The sequence below is a fragment of the Galleria mellonella genome, unplaced genomic scaffold (assembly GCF_026898425.1).
Source record: "Galleria mellonella isolate WM207_F2 unplaced genomic scaffold, CSIRO_AGI_GalMel_v1 utg83, whole genome shotgun sequence".
NCBI lineage: Eukaryota > Metazoa > Arthropoda > Insecta > Lepidoptera > Pyralidae > Galleria > Galleria mellonella.
The window spans coordinates 4,419,992-4,439,625 of record NW_026442162.1 but is presented as its reverse complement, the minus strand read 5'-3'; the positions used below and the strand labels follow the sequence as shown (position 1 = coordinate 4,439,625).

The window sequence follows — 19,634 nt, the reverse complement described above, 5'->3', positions numbered from 1 at the left end:
AACAATAGCTGAGCTTCTTGCCAATTTTTCTCAGCTGTACATGCATTTCAAACTGGCCAGTAAAATTATAAAATACTATTAAAATAAACGTTGCGCATCGTTTCTTAGTACTCTGGTATCACTTTTATATCTACTTCGAGGTCGTAAAGCGAGATAGCCAAAACTTAGACGTTTATAAATCGATGTAAGTATTTCTGAACGACTAGGTTAATTTATGATACAACACATGGATCATAATGTTGAAATTATATTTTTTTCAGCAGATAAATGAATATAAAATGTACGACTACTATTTTTATTTATTTAATCTTACATACATTATATTGATATACTGTTTTTTGCAGCATTATCTATAAAAAAAACCCATCATTTCTAGAGAGAAACTTGGTACAAAATCCGTCTGCTTGGGTACCTCAGTACCATTCATGTTTTTACCGTGATGCAGTTATTTGCATGGCTGTGTTTCAGTTTGAAGGATGGGATATGACAATTAAATTACAGGGTACAGAGGCATAACACTTCAGTCTTCAGGAATGGCAACGCATGTAGGGTGTCATGGTTGACGCAGTACATTCTGTTAAGTGTCTGGTATTGTTCATATCTATAGATGACGTTTATCGTTTTTATTAGCTTTCATCAGAAGCTGTCAGTTTGTTTGCGAAGTTTCCCTCTGGTGAAATTGATTGATTGATTAGTATAATGGTTACTTACACTTGTTATTATGATTTTGTTTTATTTGTATTATACGATTTATTATATTAAAATTATATAATGTCTTTAGTTGATGCTAACCATTCGTAATAATTCACAACATAATAATTTACATACGCGTTCATGGAATGAATAAAACCACGTAGTATTATGTAAACATTTTAACAGATGTCATAACAATTGTTTCAAACTCAATACGCCACACCTGCGTCAATTTGCGTCCGCGCAGTAGTGTTGTGGTAGGTATAGGTCTATCGGGATTCATATTATAACATACCTTTCTCCCAGGCTGAGCTTGATGCGGCAATGGTGGCGGGGCTATCAGGCGCAGAGGCGGCGGGGCCGGTGGCAGCGCCGCCAGCAACGGGGGCACTAGTGGCACAACGCCGCCCATCGGGAGTGCCACCGCAAACTTTTGCACCCCCATCGTCCACGGGACAAACCAGCCCCCGCCCGCCTGCATCGCCCCCCCGCCGGGCCCGTACCACGCCAGCTCGATCAGCTTCCAAACCACATCCACACAACACCACTGACACTATCGTGCAAACATTGATCTTATTAAACACTTTTCACTAGTACCTGTAACAAGGGAGGATATATTGTTAGATAAAACAATTCAGCTTAAGTAAATTAGATTAAGTTATTAAGACTGAGTTATTCAGATTTAATTATTTTGACTGAGTAATTTAGACTGAGTTATTTAGATTTAATTATTTTGAGTGAGTAATTTTAATTGAGTTGTTTAGATTAAGTACCACTACTGATCGACGACTCCGTACGGGCAAATGCAGTGTAGAATGACGCCTCACTAGATGGAGTGTCAACATTAAATGCATTGCAGGGAGTCAAATGACGTAGGTGGCTCAGGACCGTTCTCTATGATAGTCTATGGGGGAGACCTATGTTCAGCTGTGGACGGATAATGCCTGAAATGATGACTACTACTGATCGTGTGAGGTACCTAACCTTTTGTTGTCTAGAGTTTCTAGACGCTATTTATAATGCATGAATACCTTTGACGTAGATATTAAATCCGACAAAAAATAATATTACTCTCGAAAAATTGTTAAATATATTCACAATATAATAGTAGACAACAATATGATTGCAACAATATAATGAATTTTCCAGACCGCGAGTTTGGCGGTTTGAGCTAGATCTGCAAAATATTATATTATAAAGTACAATTTTTGTCGACCAAGTATTTCGAATACTGCGAAGTGTGAATCAAAAGGGCCAATGAACTGGGTCATGGTGCTTGAAGTTGACTGAAACAACTATTTTTTATGTATTTTAAATTTATATTTTATACTTATACGATGATCATGTTTACCTACAGTCTAATATAATCATTGATACATATAAATTTCAATGGTTATGTTTGTCTGTATTCAATTATAAGTTTGGATAAAAGAAACAACTACAATATTTTAACGTAGTTATATTTTTTTATAATTAATTAAAGCCAAACATATATTAATATTACATCTATTTTGACTTGTTAAGATCTCTTAGAGTCTCTAGATATAAATAATCTTATACCCGTAACTGAGATATGCAGATTGATCAGGATAAAAGTAGCCTATGCCTCATCTTCCTTCTCCTTGTCTCCATCACATATAAGACCTGTACACCAAATTTCTTGTTCCAAAACATAATAAACAAACTGACTTTCACATTAACTAAATTAGGAAGAATTAATTGTAATAATTAAAAATAATGAAAAATAATTGTAATCTATTAATACGAGTATAAACATGTACGAAACCGTGGGCATGGCTAGTTAATTACAACTATTAATGCCAAAACCAGTTGACATAGCCTCGTTTGTTACGGACATATTCACATAACACGAGATTGGTTGCTTGGATAGATCAAAGAGATTTCGGGACGTTTACTGGACCGGAAAACAGAAAGAAAACACTCGATATTATATTATGACAGTGGTGGCTGAGCACCGTGAAATCGAATGTGGCTTAGTTATAATTAGTGGAAATAATCATTGAAATAGATATGCGATGGATTTATGAGACGTTATATTTTTTCGGATACAACTGATATTATTTTGGATTGGATTTACGTCTTTCGGACTAACGTTTCGGGAGTTACTCCGAATCCTAGTCAGAATACAAGCATTAAAAGTCCGAAAAGATAAGTCATTTCAGTGAAATTAATCTTCGGATGTTAGTATTCTGGCTTACGTCTTTAGATCTTTCTTCATTCGAATTAATGCCCTCTACATTAGTTTAAATGACAAAATATCCATTGATCTAAGTCAGAATACTAGTAGCACCAACAGTCCGAAAAATTAAGTCACTTCAGTCAAATGAATCTTTGGGCGTCAGTGTTTTGGCTTACGTCTTTAAATCTTTCGTCATTCGGACTAATGCTCTCTACATTAGTTTAAATGACAAAAAATTCATTGACGTAAGTCACAATACTAGCATTAAAAGTCCGAAATGTTAAGTCGCTTCAGTCAAATGAATCTTCGTACGTTAGTGTTTTGGTTTACGTCTTTAGATCTTTCGTCATTCGGACTAATGTCCTCTACATTAGTTTAAATAACGAAAAATTCATTGACGTAAATCAGAATACTAGCATTAAAAGTCCGAAATGTTAAGTTGCTTCAGTCAAATGAATCTTCGGGCGATAGTGTTTTGATTTACGTTTTAAAATCTTTCGTCATTCGGACTAGTGCTCCTACGTTAGTTTGAATGATGAAAAATTCATTGGCGTAAGCCAGAATACTATTATTTTGGATTGGATTTACGTCTTCTGGACTAATGTTTCGGGCGTTAGTCCGAATCCTAGCCAGAATACCATTTAAAGTCTGTAAAGTTAAATCGCTCCAGTCAAATGAATTTTCGAGCGTTGGTGTTTTGGCTTACGTCTTTAGATCTTTCGTCATTCGGGCTAATGTTCTCTTTGTTAGTTTAGTATGAAAATTCATTGATGTAAGTCAGAATACTAGCATCAACAGTCCGAAAAGTTAAGTCACTTCAGTCAAATTAATGTTCAGGCGTTAGTATTTTGGCTTATATCTTTAGTGCTTTCGTCATTCGGACTAATGTCCCCTATGTTAGTATGAGTGACGAAAAATCCAATGACGTAAGCCAGAATACTAGTTTCAAAAGTTAAAAAAATTAAGTCGCATCAGTCAAATGAATCTTCGGGCATTAGTGTTTTGGCTTACGTCATTTGATATTTTGTTTTTCGGACTATTGGCTATACTATTGGTTCGAAAAATAAAAGACCTAATTATTTAGCTTTGGAGTTAAATGCTTTTTATTAGACGATTCCAAAAACAAGAAGGTTCTCATTTCTATTATATTGAACTAAGAATGATGACACGATGAAAGAAATGATTCATTCATCATAATTTTTTATGCAGCTTGGAATGACACGCAGATGGCATACTTGGCGGATACTGGTTATCATTTATAGACATGAACAACATTGTGGATGTCACAGAATATACTGTGACTCCTGCGTTGTCATTCCTTAGGGCTATTTTAAGGTTGCGTACTGTGTAATTCTATTGTCTTATTCTTTATCTATATCCATTGTACTTATTACCATTGGTATTTAAAAATAGCGTGGGTATGAATAGATTAAAATAGAGTGCATTTTAAATTTAATTAGTATTTAATCTAGTATTTAATTAAGTGAAAGTTTATTTATAACGAATTGAGGACTTCGATAGCAAACCGTAACACGTCGTTTTATAAATAAAGTATAAGGTCTGATAACAGAAAGGTCCTAAGAGTAATTTATAAATAGTGCCGTTTTTATTTTCAACCCATTACAAAAAAGGAAGAAGTTCCAAGTTTGCCGAAATCATATCAGCCTTAAATTATCCATTGATGAACATAGGCTTCTTCATACGGGGTTCTCTCAATAGTTGCCACGTTTGGTAGGCGTATGGGCAAATTAGGTTTTGACAATGATTTAAGAGATACGCTGTCGTCCATCCCGCAACTATAAGTTCTCTTAGTTGCCACGTACGACACCAATGGGAAAGGGTGACCTATTCTATGCTAAGACCACATGGCGATAGAATACGAGTTTACCACTCTCAATAAATAAAAAAAAAAAAAATAGAAGACAGTAATTCCCCATTAATAAAATTGAGTTTATTTTTAATATACTAAAATTCCTATTTGATATAAACAGCTAAGCTACATACAATAAGATATCCTTTGGTATCACATGGATAACATTGCCGTATCCGTTCTGTTATTGCTAACTGCTATAACATTGTTGCTTTTATGGAAGAAATAATTTATTCCATTCTATAGACCTTCGTTGGCGGCATACAATTTTATTATTCCAGTTGGTAATAAAAAAAATGCGATTCGTATTAACGCAACGACGCTTCCTGGTACGTATAGAAGAAATGATAAGGTTGCATTGCAAACATAAGTTATCTTGTACATTTTTTATTTTATTTTTTAATTTTCTTAGAATTTAAAGTTTTTATCGTAACGATCCAGTGTAATGTAATTCACTGGATTATTGGTGCGTGTTATCGGTATTTATTTTAGTGTTTATTTATTTTTTGAAATAAGAAATGACATTCCATAAATTATTATGGGCTAAATCTAATCAAAAATAAATAAATAACATGAATAACATTAATTTATTGCATCTTTTAGCCAGTCTTCTAGGACAATATGAAGAATTAGAAGGTCAAGTATCGCGCTGCGGCGTTAATGAAGAAGATTCTTAATTCGTTGTAATATAATGTGTATATATAATAATATTTTTGTAATATATAAAATGTCATATTATAATAAATGATTTTTTTTTGAATTTATTATGATAAATTGATAATTATAAATTTATAATATATGAATATTATGAATATGATAATTTCAGCTATTATCTATCAACTGCTAGATTAGGCCTCCCTCATAGATTACTATAAGGAACGGTCTCGAGTCACCTACATCCATTGACTCCCAGCAATGCATGAAGTCGTCACTCCATCAGAATGATGAATTAACTAGTGGGGAGTCGTCCTATAACTTTAATTTAATATTACTGTTTTTTTTTTCAATTAATAAGGTTTATTTCCGTGTTCGTTCGGTAGTTATATTTTTTGTAGAACAAAATCTTAATTTAAGGTTAGAAATCTTAATATATTAAAGCACTCCACCTATAGACTCTTCTGAGAATTGTTTACGATAAAAATAGAGTTGTGTATTCTAGTACAAAACTCTTCAGTTGCGTTCACAACGATGCGTTTAGAACCACAATTGTTTCTTTTATCACCTCAAACTCTACTCTCATTTTATTTTGAGTAACTAGATCATTTTCGAATATGTATGTATGTATGTATGTATGTATAGTTTAAACTAGATTTCTGTTTTGAGCTGCGTCCAAGTTTTCAAACAAAGACAATTTTGTTAACTGTGTACTCTGTTGAGATTGGTTGTTATTGGGTTACTGGAGTAAGGTGTCAGACGAGTGAAGTTTCTCGTCTGCTTTATAAGATTTCAGACTTGAACAGCTCAGGTTTCCTTTGTTCGTCTCAATTCAAATCCAATTTGATAGAAATAGTTTGAATGTAAACTGCGATAGAACATTATTTATCTATTTATTTAAACTTTATTAACCAATAAAATGTGGTATAAAAGGCGGACTTAATGCTATTCGAATTTTAGTAGATAAATCACAATTAAAAAAACTAATAGACTTTTAAAAAAGAATAAATGTTATATAGTATAAATAAATTTATTAATTGAATGTCAATTTTTATACAATATATATATATATATATATATATATATATATATATATATATATATATATATATATATATATATATATATATATATATATATATAAACAAAAATATGAAAAACTGATAATAACAGGGTTTAGGGATCGCAATCGAGATAATTATTTAAATTGTTATAATGACTTATTTTCATTTTAAAAACGAAACTGAACCTCAATCTCATAATTGTATTGTATTTATTTCTGTATAAGTAATTTTTTTTTTTAAATTAAAACAGAAAATATTTTTATTTCAATAATTTCTCCTTCAGATCACAACAACCACATCACGTAGTTTAAAAATATTAACAATTTGTAACGCTATTGTATGAAATAAATTGATCAATTTTTTAAATAAATATATCAAGATGGACACCCTATAATTATTTCTCAATAACATGTTTTAACGTCGAACATCGGGTAATTTAAGATCATAATACAAGTAAAGAACAAACATTAAGTGTGGCACAGAAAAAATAATGAACGATAAAAAGTGAGCAAGTCCTTTGGAAACCTAATTACCCGGCGTGTACACCTTCATGCGACCAAATGGCTTAGGGTCCATTATATGTTTTTTTCAGACCTTTAATTCACTTGTATGTTTCTACGTGCAACAAAATTATTACCAGATTCCATTTATCTACATTGCGATTTACTTTTAATCCAAAAGATTGACTGGAAGAGACTAATACCACGCTGTATGGGAGCTAAACAGTTCTTTTTACTGTTTTAATTCCTTTTTTTCTATGCAATTTAGAATGGCAAACAAGCTGACGGCCTACCTGATAGAAAGTGGTAACCGTCGCCTATAGACATGAGCAGTACCATAGACATAACAGAGTATACTGTTTCGCCTATGATACTCCCCATGCGTTGCCATTCCTGAGGACTCTGGTGTTATTCCTCTGTACCCAGTAAATTCACTGTCATATCCCATCCTTCAAACCGAAACACAGCCATGCAAACACAACTGCTGCACGGTAAAAACACGAATGGGACAGAGGTGCCCAAGCAAACGACAGATGACTGGAGACACGAACATTTTAATTATGTTTGTAGCTTATAGTTTGTCAATAAACTCTTTTCTTTTAATAACTTTACGCCTACGATAGGTTACTAATATAGTCTTTTAGAGGAACCAGTAAAATGTATCTATTAATGGATTAAGAGACTTTTAAGGACTTTGACTAGACTACAGTATGAATTACCCACAGATTTTTTTATATTGGGGTTTTTATAGTGACGCGATATAAATAGTAGTACCAGAAGCAGTGCAACATTTCAACGTCTTACTTTATCAATATAAAACAAATAAAAGAGATTTACACGAGGTGTGAAACATCCGTATACAGTACTGTAAACATCCTGTCTATATAAACGTATTGTTGAACAAAACAATTAAATATAAATTTAATACCCTTCTAAAACAAATCGCCATTAATAAGATCCAATTTCCATAATCACCCTAACAATAGCAAATTAATAAATCTGTTTCGCCCTCATGAACATCCACTTTACGGTCCCCTACGGAATTCGAGTTGCGAACGCGGTCGCGCTTGACCAATTCTTTATTCAAGCACCCAGAACGTTCAAGCGAAATTAGATTATATGCCCATTTAAATAACACCGTAGATACGGCACACAAAGGAAGGGCGAGGGCTCCAAATCTGGCCATAATATTTGGTCGCGAATGCTTATCACGATTGCTTTGTACTCGTACGGTGTGTAAAAAAAGAAAAAGTGAACCACAGATCAAGACGACGATAACTCATTGGCGTTTCGATTTAAAATGCTTAATCTGAGCACACATGCAGTTCAGTTGATTCGATATGGAATGAGTTGGAAAAGTTTAAAAAGCTTCCGTTGCTCCGAAGATGTATAGGTTTCAATTACTTTTTCAACCAATATAAAATTATAGAATCAATCTTTGATGCTGAAACCGTTCATAAAGAAAAATATGACTACTACCTATTGGTATTTTTTACTGAACTAGTTTTTTTTTTTATACCACTGTGGTGGCAAACAAGCATACGGTCCACCTGATGGTAAGTGGTTACCGTAGCCAATGAACACCTGCAATACCAGAGGTATTACGCGTGCGTTGCCGACCCTGAAGAAACCTCTTTACCCCCCATTTGAAGTTGTTGTCTTGCAGAAGTTCATATTACTGGTTATTTGAATAGAATCATTTTAATTCCGCTACCATTAGTATGTATGTGACTCCTAACACTCGAAGATCATGCACAACTATTTATTATCTGTGCTACGAGTACTATAAGTTCCACAACCTTCCATATTAGTCATCAATCACCGACTGCCATTTTGTTCACGCACCTTTTGCGTCAATCTTCGAGTGTTGGTAGTCACACGCATATTAATAAGAGCAGAATTAAACAAAATAATTCTATTCAAATAACTAGTATTGGTAAATCGTTATGTTATTTTAAAAATATATTTAAACTTGATACAATTATCCCAAGGTAATTTTATATAGAAATACAAATAAATTGTAAAGAATAACTGTTGAGTTTCTTGCAGGTTTTCTCAACGGATTTCAACATTCCGTACCTAGCGGTAGAATCATAAAAATATGACGATTTGAATAAAGAATATTTATATTCTATTCTTAAGACATCTTTTAAGCAGTCTACAATTATCCGAAGAGGGAAATGCCATGTTCTTTGGAACACAATGTCATGCAGAGACCGAACGCAAAGAGAACCGGTCTTCTAGACGGGAGAAAGAGAGCGACATGAGAGAAGTATCCAGTGGTAGGAGAGCGTATTGCATAAAACTGCAACATAATATAGTACAAGCAGAAAAGGTCAATTTCTGGTAACACAATTTCGAACGTGTTTAACATCACGTCCCTGACTTCGATCGAGGCGTAAAACTCATAATAATGACGCGCTAATGAATCATAAAAAATAACAAAGCTCTTTTGTATCGATAAAAAGGGCAGTATTTCGATGATAATTATTCGTGAAGTACAGTCAACTACAAAATTTATATATTTTATACAATAATCGCTATTCAAAAAGGAGGACGCCCTTAATTTGATGGTATTTTTTAACGATGCTTATATGTGTGTGTGTGTGTGTAACGGGAATGTTATAAAATTACAGACGTTTTTGACAATTATTTTAACTGCATTCGAATGTCTATGTCAGAGTGAGGACAGTAGTTTACGTCATAACGTCTCAAATGGTTTTTTTTTAATATTTTTTTTTCTTTTTTATGCATATATCATATGTATATACGATGTTACCTATTATATATTTTTTTAATTCCAAGTGTTCAGTTACCGTTTCGTACTATTTTTTGTATTATTAGCTATTTTTAAGTGGCGTCTTTGTAGTTAAAAAATATATCATATGTCAATAGTTATATCTAATAGATCGGATTTGAATTCATAATTATTTTTACATAATAGCTGGAGCATACAGAAGAGGAGCTTAGGAAATGGATTATTCGATGGATAATAGAAACAGCAGTAGTTGTGGTTACGTTTGACTTGCCCGTATTACATTAGAATCCAACGAAGCATGAGACGAGCAAACCGTCTGATTTCTGATTAATATGCATTGTACTAACCTGAAACAAAGAAATTAATCTCATTACAAAAGACGTCACAATATGTAATAATCAAATTGAAGGTAGTCAGAAATAAACTTTCACAACAGCTGAAGAAAAATCTCGATGAAAAAATAATAATAATAAGAAAAATATGGTGGTATAAATTTTTCAAAACGCTGGAATTTTTTTTATTATCAAGTACATTATGCATATTTTGATATTTTTTTAAATGATAATAAAAAAAAATAAAAATATTTATGATGCCGACTGTACAGACACAATACAGATATCCTGTATAGGCACGGCCAGCATATAAATATCGGAACAAAAAACGTCGACGAGCCACAACGGCGGTCATAGTTCACTAAATAAATCGATTGACAATTAACGCAACAATAGAGAATTTATACGGTCATTTGGGCAGCACTGGTTAGGGCTGTCAAAATGTGACATTCAAAATATATTTTATTTTTAAACATAACTAAGGAATAATTATTAACAATTAATTAAACGTGTGTTGCTATGTCTGTATTACTAATAGAAATAGCAAATGATACATTATATAAAAAAATATTATAATATTTCTATTGCAAAATTAAATATTATAAAAAACGCCATTTATTTCTTGTTTTATTTGATAAATATCAAACGTTTATGTTTGTCTATTAATAAATCATTATTCGATACAAAAATGTATGAAACATGGTGATAAATGTGGAGACACATGTGTTTAATATCCAGTGAACCTTAAAATATGACCGGATGATGTGGACAGTTGTTCATTTATAACTTTCAGTGGGTTTCGAACGTGCATTCTGTTATCAAAAGGATGTTAAGCATAAATAATGAAACCTATCAGTGCTATGGGTAGGCTCGTATCTGATATCTACAGCATTAATACTCGTTTATAATCATAGTATTAAATTTTGTTATAAATAAGATAACTGCATGGGAAGTAAAAACATTTTGTTTAATCAAGATTTACTATCTCTTTCTCTCTCTCTTCAGGCGTATACTTTTGACAATCTTTGTGGTTACTATTTATACTATATATTTCAGTAATAATGTAGAATACACACCTCATTAGTTAAAATAAGAGGTTTTAGAGGTTTTGAATAGTTTTTATTCGAATCTCATTATGATTCATTTTGTACACTCAGCTAAGTTTAATAAACATTCAGTGCTGAGAACATAATCTGGGCAGCAACGCAATAGTGCAATTTCATAAACCAACGCCTCTCCCCTCTTGACAAATGACAAACGAATCTACCGCTAGTTATATTTCGATTAGTGTTTTTTACTTGACCGAAAAATACACTGGACATCGCTAACTTATTTTAGCTTACGAACGCGGTAGCGATAACGAGTCTATCGTCAGATTTATTTGTCACTTCTCTAGGAGAACTGGTTGTGTGAAATGGACTGACAATGGATTTAGACTACGAAACAAAGATAACGTAACATATCTAGATTCTAGAGTATTGAACACGGCCCAAGTGTTTCGCCATCTGATTTTGGCGCGATGATTATGTCACACATCTATTGTTCGAGCAATGATTTAATTTCAATGACAGAGGCATTAGATTAACGAGCAATTAATTAAATACTAGTAAATGACAAGAATAATTATAAGAAACGTTTAAAAATATTTAAATAAATTGTATATTCAATATTAATATTTAACCTTTTCTACCTGTTGACAACCATATTCAAATCGATTTTGAGAGATGGGAACGATACAAATCCGGTTTCTACTAAAACCAAACGTGTTAAATCGATAAATTTGGAATATAATTACATGTTTTACAAGTTACCATTGGTTAAGACAATTGGATATGATGGTATATTGTTAGGTAGATTGAGTAAAGTTTTGAGTTTTGACGTGGTTGATTTAAAGAATGGGATAACAAAAGAAAAGGTGAATGAAGTATGTAAATATAATATGGATAAATGAGGAAAAAAAAACAAATTAGAAAAAAAAAATGACAAATACACAGGTAAAGACAAAGCAGTGGACTTTATACATAAATTCAAAATTCCTATCTATATATTTAGTATGATATAATATGCTCATAATCTTTACTAATATGTATTATAAATGTGAAAGTGAATTTGTTTTTTTGCTATCTTACAGCGTCTTAACGGCTTAACCAATCACTATGAAAGATATACACGTACTATATGAGATGGAGAGGATATAGGGCTCTTTTTAAGCTTATCACGCAGACAAAGTCGTGAGTAAAAGCTAGTCGTAAGTAATGTATAATGTCAAATATATGATTTACTTCTTTATTGAGTTTTAATAAATATAATTCTGTTATTTGTGTATTATACATTTTGAACCAGATATTAACAAGTATCTAATTAAGAAAATGTATTACAGATACATCATTAGTGTAAACTGAATGTGATAGGCTATATTTAGATGCAATATTTGGTTTCCGTCACTACACAATGTTCAGGTACTCGTAGGTAGGTACGCCATGTGACCGAAACGGCGCGGCGGTCCATTGTCCGACTGATCCATTCCGATATTCATTGACAACGATTGTTTGGTATCGATTAGGAATATCGATCGAATCTTCATCACTAATCTCTAACAAATAATAAATAAAAAAAAAAATATTTTACATTTTATTGTACCAAGTAAAAAATAATTATAATAATAAATACAGTAAATATTAATAAGAAGTGATACAAAAGGCGGCCTTATCGCTAAATAATCTCTTCCAGACAACCATTGGGTAGTGAACATTGAGAAAAAGACAAAGGATAGGTGGCACACTACTATACGAGGTTTGTCCGGAAAGTACGTATAAAAGTTTTTTAAAAATTTTATTTTACAATTATTCAGGTAAATCAATTTTATCCCCTTCAAAGTACTCCCCCTGTGACATAATGCACTTGTGCCAACGCCGTTTCCAAGAAGGCTCCTTGAAAGTAATGCCCCGTCGTAGCTTTTTTTATCTCATATGTCCCCCAAATGCCGCCCCCGAAACCAATTTGGTTTTTGGGAACAAGAAGAAGTCACACGGGGCCAAATCCGGCGAATATATTGGAATTTTTACTCAAAAACTCACGGACAACAAGAGAGGTGTGGGCAGGGGCATTGTCGTGGTGAAGAATCCAACGCCCCTCTCGCGCCAATTCTGGACGAACTCGTGCCACACGAGCTTTGAGGCGTCTGAGCACATCGACGTAGAATTTTCCATCAACTGTCTGGCCTGGAGGGACGAATTCTTGATGGACAATCCCCCGAACATCGAAAAAAACAATCAACATTGTCTTGACATTTGAGCGGGATTTTCTTGATTTTTTTGTTCGTGGTTCCCCGGATGTCTTCCACTCTTTGCTTTGGGATTTTACTGTTCTGAGATCGGCAAAAATTTCACGGCCATTCTTGCCGAAGAGAAACTTGATTACGACGCGCTGCTCTTCAACGGAAGCGGGCTCCATGCCGACGGGGTTTCGTTAAGAGGTAACTTCACAGATGGCGTGACAAGCCAGTTCGCACAGACCAGAAGTATTGTTATAAGGAAGGGGTCCTGCGCTTACCTGGCCTCCCCACTCCTCTTTCTCGCATTCCAGAACACTTTTATACGAACTTTCCGGACAGACCTCGTATAGTACTAATGTATACAAACATATAGGTATACATAAACATACATATATTTAATAGCACACAATAATAGCAGGAGATAATGACGAAGGAAAATTAAGAATTCATAAATAATTAATTTATATTATAATTATAATTTATAAATATTTAATTTTAGACGTAGTCATTGTATATAAAAAAAATAGTAAAAAATACAAGAATTTATCAGAAAAAAATAAATTAATTAATTTAATAAGTAATTAATTGGTACCAGAGTTTTAATGATTCTTTTTTTAATTTAGCTGCGGTAATTACATCATATCTCATATCGTATGTTTAGAAACGGAAGTAACTTGAAACTCATTAGTGAAATAATTATTTTTTGCTTCTGTTTTGCTTCACTCCGTCAGTCCATTAGTGGGTTTGGAGTGCCCTCCGCACTTGCCCTGCGCGCGGCCTGTAAAGTTGCAAATGCCATGTGGCCAACTTTTTTTTGCAACTGGAAATGACAACCTGACATCTCACCTGATAGAAAGTAGTACCTGCCATTTATAGACATGAACGGTATCGCGGATATTCACTACGCGGACAAAATGCACTATGATGCAAATACCGCGTCCTTCGTGAGGATTGTGGTGTTGTCCTTGTTCCTTGGAATATAACTGCTAGGTATATCGTATCTTGGCCGTGGCTCTAGCTTGGAATAGGCCAACTTTTTTTCTCGTAGGTGTTGTAAGAGGCGACTAATGGTCGAGGGAGGTGCAGCAACGTCCTTTTTAAAACACCGCCAAAGCCTAACCGCGATTGCCAATCCGTCTGCCAAACGTGGCAACTACTGGCAAAACCTTCCTAATAGGGAGAGGCTTGTTTTCAGCAGTGGACAGTCAACGGTTGATATGATGATGATAATATCTTGCAAATTGGAATCAAACCACAAAAGCACTATATATGGGACAGAGGTACCCATTCAAACGACTTTTATATTAAGTCATTTATAATCAAGAGAAAATGCTAAAGCGAGTTCGTGTACAGTCAACCTGTAGCATCTGAATTTAAAAATAGATAACAAAAAATACCGGAAAGACAATGACTTTAAAAAAAAACTCTTTGGCATGAACTTCGATTACGTAAATACTAATGGTAACCAGCTCATTGTGCACTTTGAAAAAAATGTACTGTTTTTTTAGTCTCTAAACAAACTACTACTCTGTACCATGAAACACAATTACGAAGTGGCGCACCCAAATATCGTCATATGAAGAAACATGTTTTGTAATTTGTACCAAAATTGCGCAAGGAAATCCAGTGTGACGGTTTGTTAGTCATAAACCCTATCATAAACTGTACGAATGCTATAAATAGTACCGTTTTGACAGCATTTCTTTCGTAAATTAAAAAAGTTTTTGTTACGTTTGACGCCCGGAGCATCAGACGAATTCTCATGGTAGGTAGGCAGTGTCTAATTGTTTACAGATTTAGTCGCATTAACACATATGTATTTTGTTTTTTAGCCGACTTTAAAAAGAAGGTTTTTAAGTCGATTGAATTTTTATGTTTGTTACCTCATAAGTCCGTCAGTTATACATTTTTTATCTTATATTTACAGATAAGTTTCATAATGATTTTAACAAAATCAGTTTAGTAGTTTAGTTTTTAAATCAAAATAAATGGTTTTTCCACAACTGAAGTTGTTTTTTGCTTTTTTTTATCAAACAAAGTACAGTACAAACATTTTTTAAAAAAGGAACAAAGAAAAATTTTTTATAAGACTGTGTTTCACATAAAAGTCAACTTTTACTAATAGATCTAGTAATAGTCTGCTAGAGCTATTTTTGAAAATTTCTATGAGACCAGTTTGTAAGTTAGTTATATATATATATATATATATATATATATATATATATATATATATATATATATATATATATATATATATATATATATAATATATTATCATTAAAGCAAAATAAGCTTGGTTTATACGAGAATAACATTATCGACTAGATAAATCGAATAGATCGATCGTAAACTATTATGCTCATTCGTGTATTCGTAAATACGAATAAAAAAAATCGCTCGAATTGATCTTATGGCTTACAAACATTTCCCTCTCACGATATAACAATCAATGTAGCTATACATCCATTTATTTTAATTAAAATTCGTGAGTTGCTAAAAGTTATTTTACCTCTAAAAATAAGAAAATCTTTCTTTATCATATTTTCTTAAAACATCACCAAAGCCTAACAGCGGTTGCATTCGCCTGCCAAGCGTAGCAACTACTGGCAAAACCCCCTTATAGGCGAGGCGTATGTTTAGCAGTGGACATTTAACGGCTGGTACGATATTGATTTTTTTTTATTTACCTACAGTGTATTTTTTTTTTTTTTTTTTGATGGGTGAAAATGGAATGGTAGCCCCGCCTGCGCTAACGGAATATGCTTGCGGAGCACCAGTGAAGGGTGATTGATGAGAATGAAAACAGGCCAGTTAGCTCATCATGATGAATTCATCAGGAATTAACCAGGATAGTTCTCAAGGGGAACCGCGAGGAGGTCGACCTGGTTGGGTATATTGCTAGCAATGGGATTCTCAGTGTCCATCACTAACAATCCCTTTCCCTTCATGACATCTGAAGACAGAGCCCATAAAGCTGCCATTTTAGGAAACGAATTTTCCAAATTGGTCACAATCGAGAATTGAATCCTGGACTTTAATTATGCAAAGCTATATCCCCACCATAGCGCTGTGGAGGCCATCAAAAATCAACGCAACAACGTTGTTAAATCATGTAGCATACCTTTTTTAAGGACACCCAATGTTATCATGGTTAAAATTAAAACGAAAAAAGTCGAACGAAGCGAGACGGGGCATAATGCTTGCAAATTGCGACCTGAACCCGGGCCCTTTTTCCTTCAAACTTATTTCGCATACAATAAATTACAATAAGATACTCTTGTACGCGACTGGAACAAAATAAATTTGCGGTTTGACATTTACTTTTTATAAAAGACCATGTACACACAACATATGAAAACATCTGATTTGTATAAATAGAAAAAAAAAAAGAACGACGTGGGCAGATGTGAATTATAAATTTAGACAAGGAAATTACGTCGACACACCGACATGAAAGAGTAACAAGCCTATTGTGAACATATATGCTATATTATATATGTATTATATATACATATATGTTTGTGGTAAAGAGCCGATGTGGTAACGCAGGGAAACGCAGAGTGGGACGACCCCACACTAGACTAGACTGGAGTGACGACCCCAAATGCATTTTTTTTTAATGGGTGATAATGGAATGGTAACCCCACCCGCGCTATCGGTATATACCGGCGGGCCACCAGTGAAGGATGATAGGTGAGGATGAAGTAGGTTAGTTAGCCCATCGTGACGAATTCAACAAGAATTGTTCACGATAATTTCCAGGGGGAACCACGTAAAGGTTGACCTAATAAGGCATATTGCTAGCAATGGGGCTGTCAAACTCCATTACTAACATTCCATTTCCCCGTACCCCAAATGCATTGCAGGAAGTCAGTGGATGCTAGTGGCTCAGGACCGTTCCTTATGAAAGCCAGTTCTTATGTCCAGCAGTGGACGGATAATGGCTAAAATGATTATAATGACAATAATATAATAGAACCTGGATGACTGAGCTTAGCTGGGTATTTTTTTTTTTGATAAAAAGTGTTTTTTTGGAAATTATATTTAGATAGATGGTTTAGATATTTTAAATGTCTATTTCAATGAAACATAATGGAAATGTAAACAAACAACCTGACCGTAACAAATTGATCTAACTATAGGACAGTCTGCTTGAATATATAAAAAAAATCGATTAAATGATTGATTCGATTCGTTATTAATTTAATTCAGATAATGTTTCTCTTATAATTTTAACAGATCTTTGTTATATTTTCATTAAATTTCATTGTAACAAACTACCCCCTTATTCATAAAAACAATAAACCTCACATACTATACCTATCTAACTGTTTTGTCTCTTTCTTTCGTCAAATTCTAAGTTTTATTGTTAAAAATTTCGTAAGCACACATTACATTTTAATGTAATAACTATCAGTTTAACATGTAATTGGATAGAGAAAGCTCAACTAGTTTCGGAATCAATTCGAGACCTTTAATCATGAGCGGGCCGGTGGTTACTAAAACGACAAAACAGTGTATTAGTTAAAGTGGGTTCCTTACTTATTACTCGTGTTTGTTCACAAATTATTACTTTAAAAAAATACATTTTAACCGTTTTAGTGTCACTGATTTTTTTTCATATATACTTAAAAATGCCAAAAAAATCTTTGTCGTGTTGATGTCATTTACCTTTGTCTCTAAAATGTATCTCCTCCAAAAATTATACAATTTTAATAATTTTTCTATAGCGAGCTAGAGATTTAAAAGAATAACTGTTGAGTTTCATGCGATCTCTTTTCAACAGATAACAACTTTCCGAACCTTGCAGTAGATTAAAAAAAACGATGACGATTTAAAAGTCTATTTGAATGAAAAGGAATTGAATTATAAAAAAATAATTTGAATATGAAAGAGCATATTCCTTTTTAAAAGGCCGGCAGCACACCTGCATAGCCTTTAGTGTTGTGGGTGATCATGGGCGGCGGTAGTCACCAGGTGAGCCGCATGCACGTTTGCCCCCTGTGTTGTAAAACAAAAAAGAAAAAAGAAATTGTATTTCACAAAAAAAAAAAAAAACTGTCTTCAATTGTGACCTAACCAGTATTTTGACTTCAAAATTAAACTACTGAATGGATTTTGATAAAATTTCTGTGAGACCAATATGTAAGTATATCTTTTTGGATCAGAAAAAAAAAACTCCATATCGGTTTATAATTAATAGAGTTATGACGTGACAAACAAATAAATAAAAAAATATTTAAAATTAAATAGAATCTCCTCCTTTTTGAAGTAGGTTGAAAAAACACGGTTCCTTCATTTCGAATACATTTTTGTAAAAGTACCAACAAGTTTTCGCGAAGCGGATTTATTGTTTGGTACACACGCTTTGCTATGCAAACAAGTCGGTCGCGTGTCGCTGCCTCTCGGCCTATGTACACGGACCTTTATACAAAAAAAAAAAAAAAACTTTCCGGACACTAATGGTATTCTGATTAGATGAAAATAAATTTGGACTCACTTTGATGGGAGCGTGTTGGTTTCTGGGATTTTTTTAAGCGAAAGGGTCCGTCCGGAATAAACATTTGATATACGACCTCCTTTTATTTTGAGCGCATTGAATATTCAGTGAAATACGCACTCTGTACCGAGTTTGTTTGTAGGCCATAGGAAATATTCGCTACTTTGACATTTGTTCTATTTTCGTATTCTATTGGCTGTATCTTTAGTAATGAATGTATTCCATTGCCTTCACTTGTCGTGTCGTCCGGTATGGGTCACATCTTTCTGTCTCGTGGACGTCGTAAGAGTGCGGTTGCCAACCCGCCTGCCCAGCGTGGCAATCCCTTGCAAAATCCCCTCACGAACAAACTGCCATAAGGAACAAGGACTTTTTTTTATATATATTATAACTTAGAATGGCAAACAAGCTGATGGAAAGTGGTAACCGTCGCCTATAGATACGAGCATTACCATGGACATAACAGAGTATACTGTTTTGCCCATGATAGGACTCAGGTGTTATTCCTCTGTACCCTGTGAATTCTTTTGTACTTTTGTACAAAGTCTCCCTCTGGTAGACTCTCCCGTTTCAAACAGTCTATGTGAAAGGCCTATGTTCATCATCCGTTATGTGATTAACTCATTTGATGATGAATATTCTAGTAAAAATCATACCAAAAAAGCAATAAAATTCCATACGTATTCATGCTCGAGCATAAAAAAAAACTTTATATTATTATTACCGTAAAATCCATATCAATTATATTGATACTTATAAAATTAATAGCTGGTATTAAAGTTGCATGCT

The 19,634-nt window shown here is 33.5% G+C and overlaps 1 protein-coding gene across 4 annotated transcripts in view; it reads right to left on the bottom strand.

The window, feature by feature from the left end:
• Positions 1 to 19,634, bottom strand: part of LOC113516693 (pseudouridylate synthase RPUSD2-like) — a 555,256-nt gene that overhangs the window by 91,143 nt on the left and 444,479 nt on the right. For 3 of the 4 annotated variants that reach the window (XM_052901887.1, XM_052901888.1, XM_052901889.1), the window contains exon 2: positions 989 to 1,290. The exons of the other annotated variant lie outside the window; for it this stretch is intronic. In XM_052901887.1, the coding sequence (XP_052757847.1) occupies positions 989 to 1,174 (186 nt within the window). In that variant the 5' untranslated portion in view covers positions 1,175 to 1,290. The remainder of the gene's footprint in view (positions 1 to 988; positions 1,291 to 19,634) is intronic. 4 annotated transcript variants of the gene reach the window in all.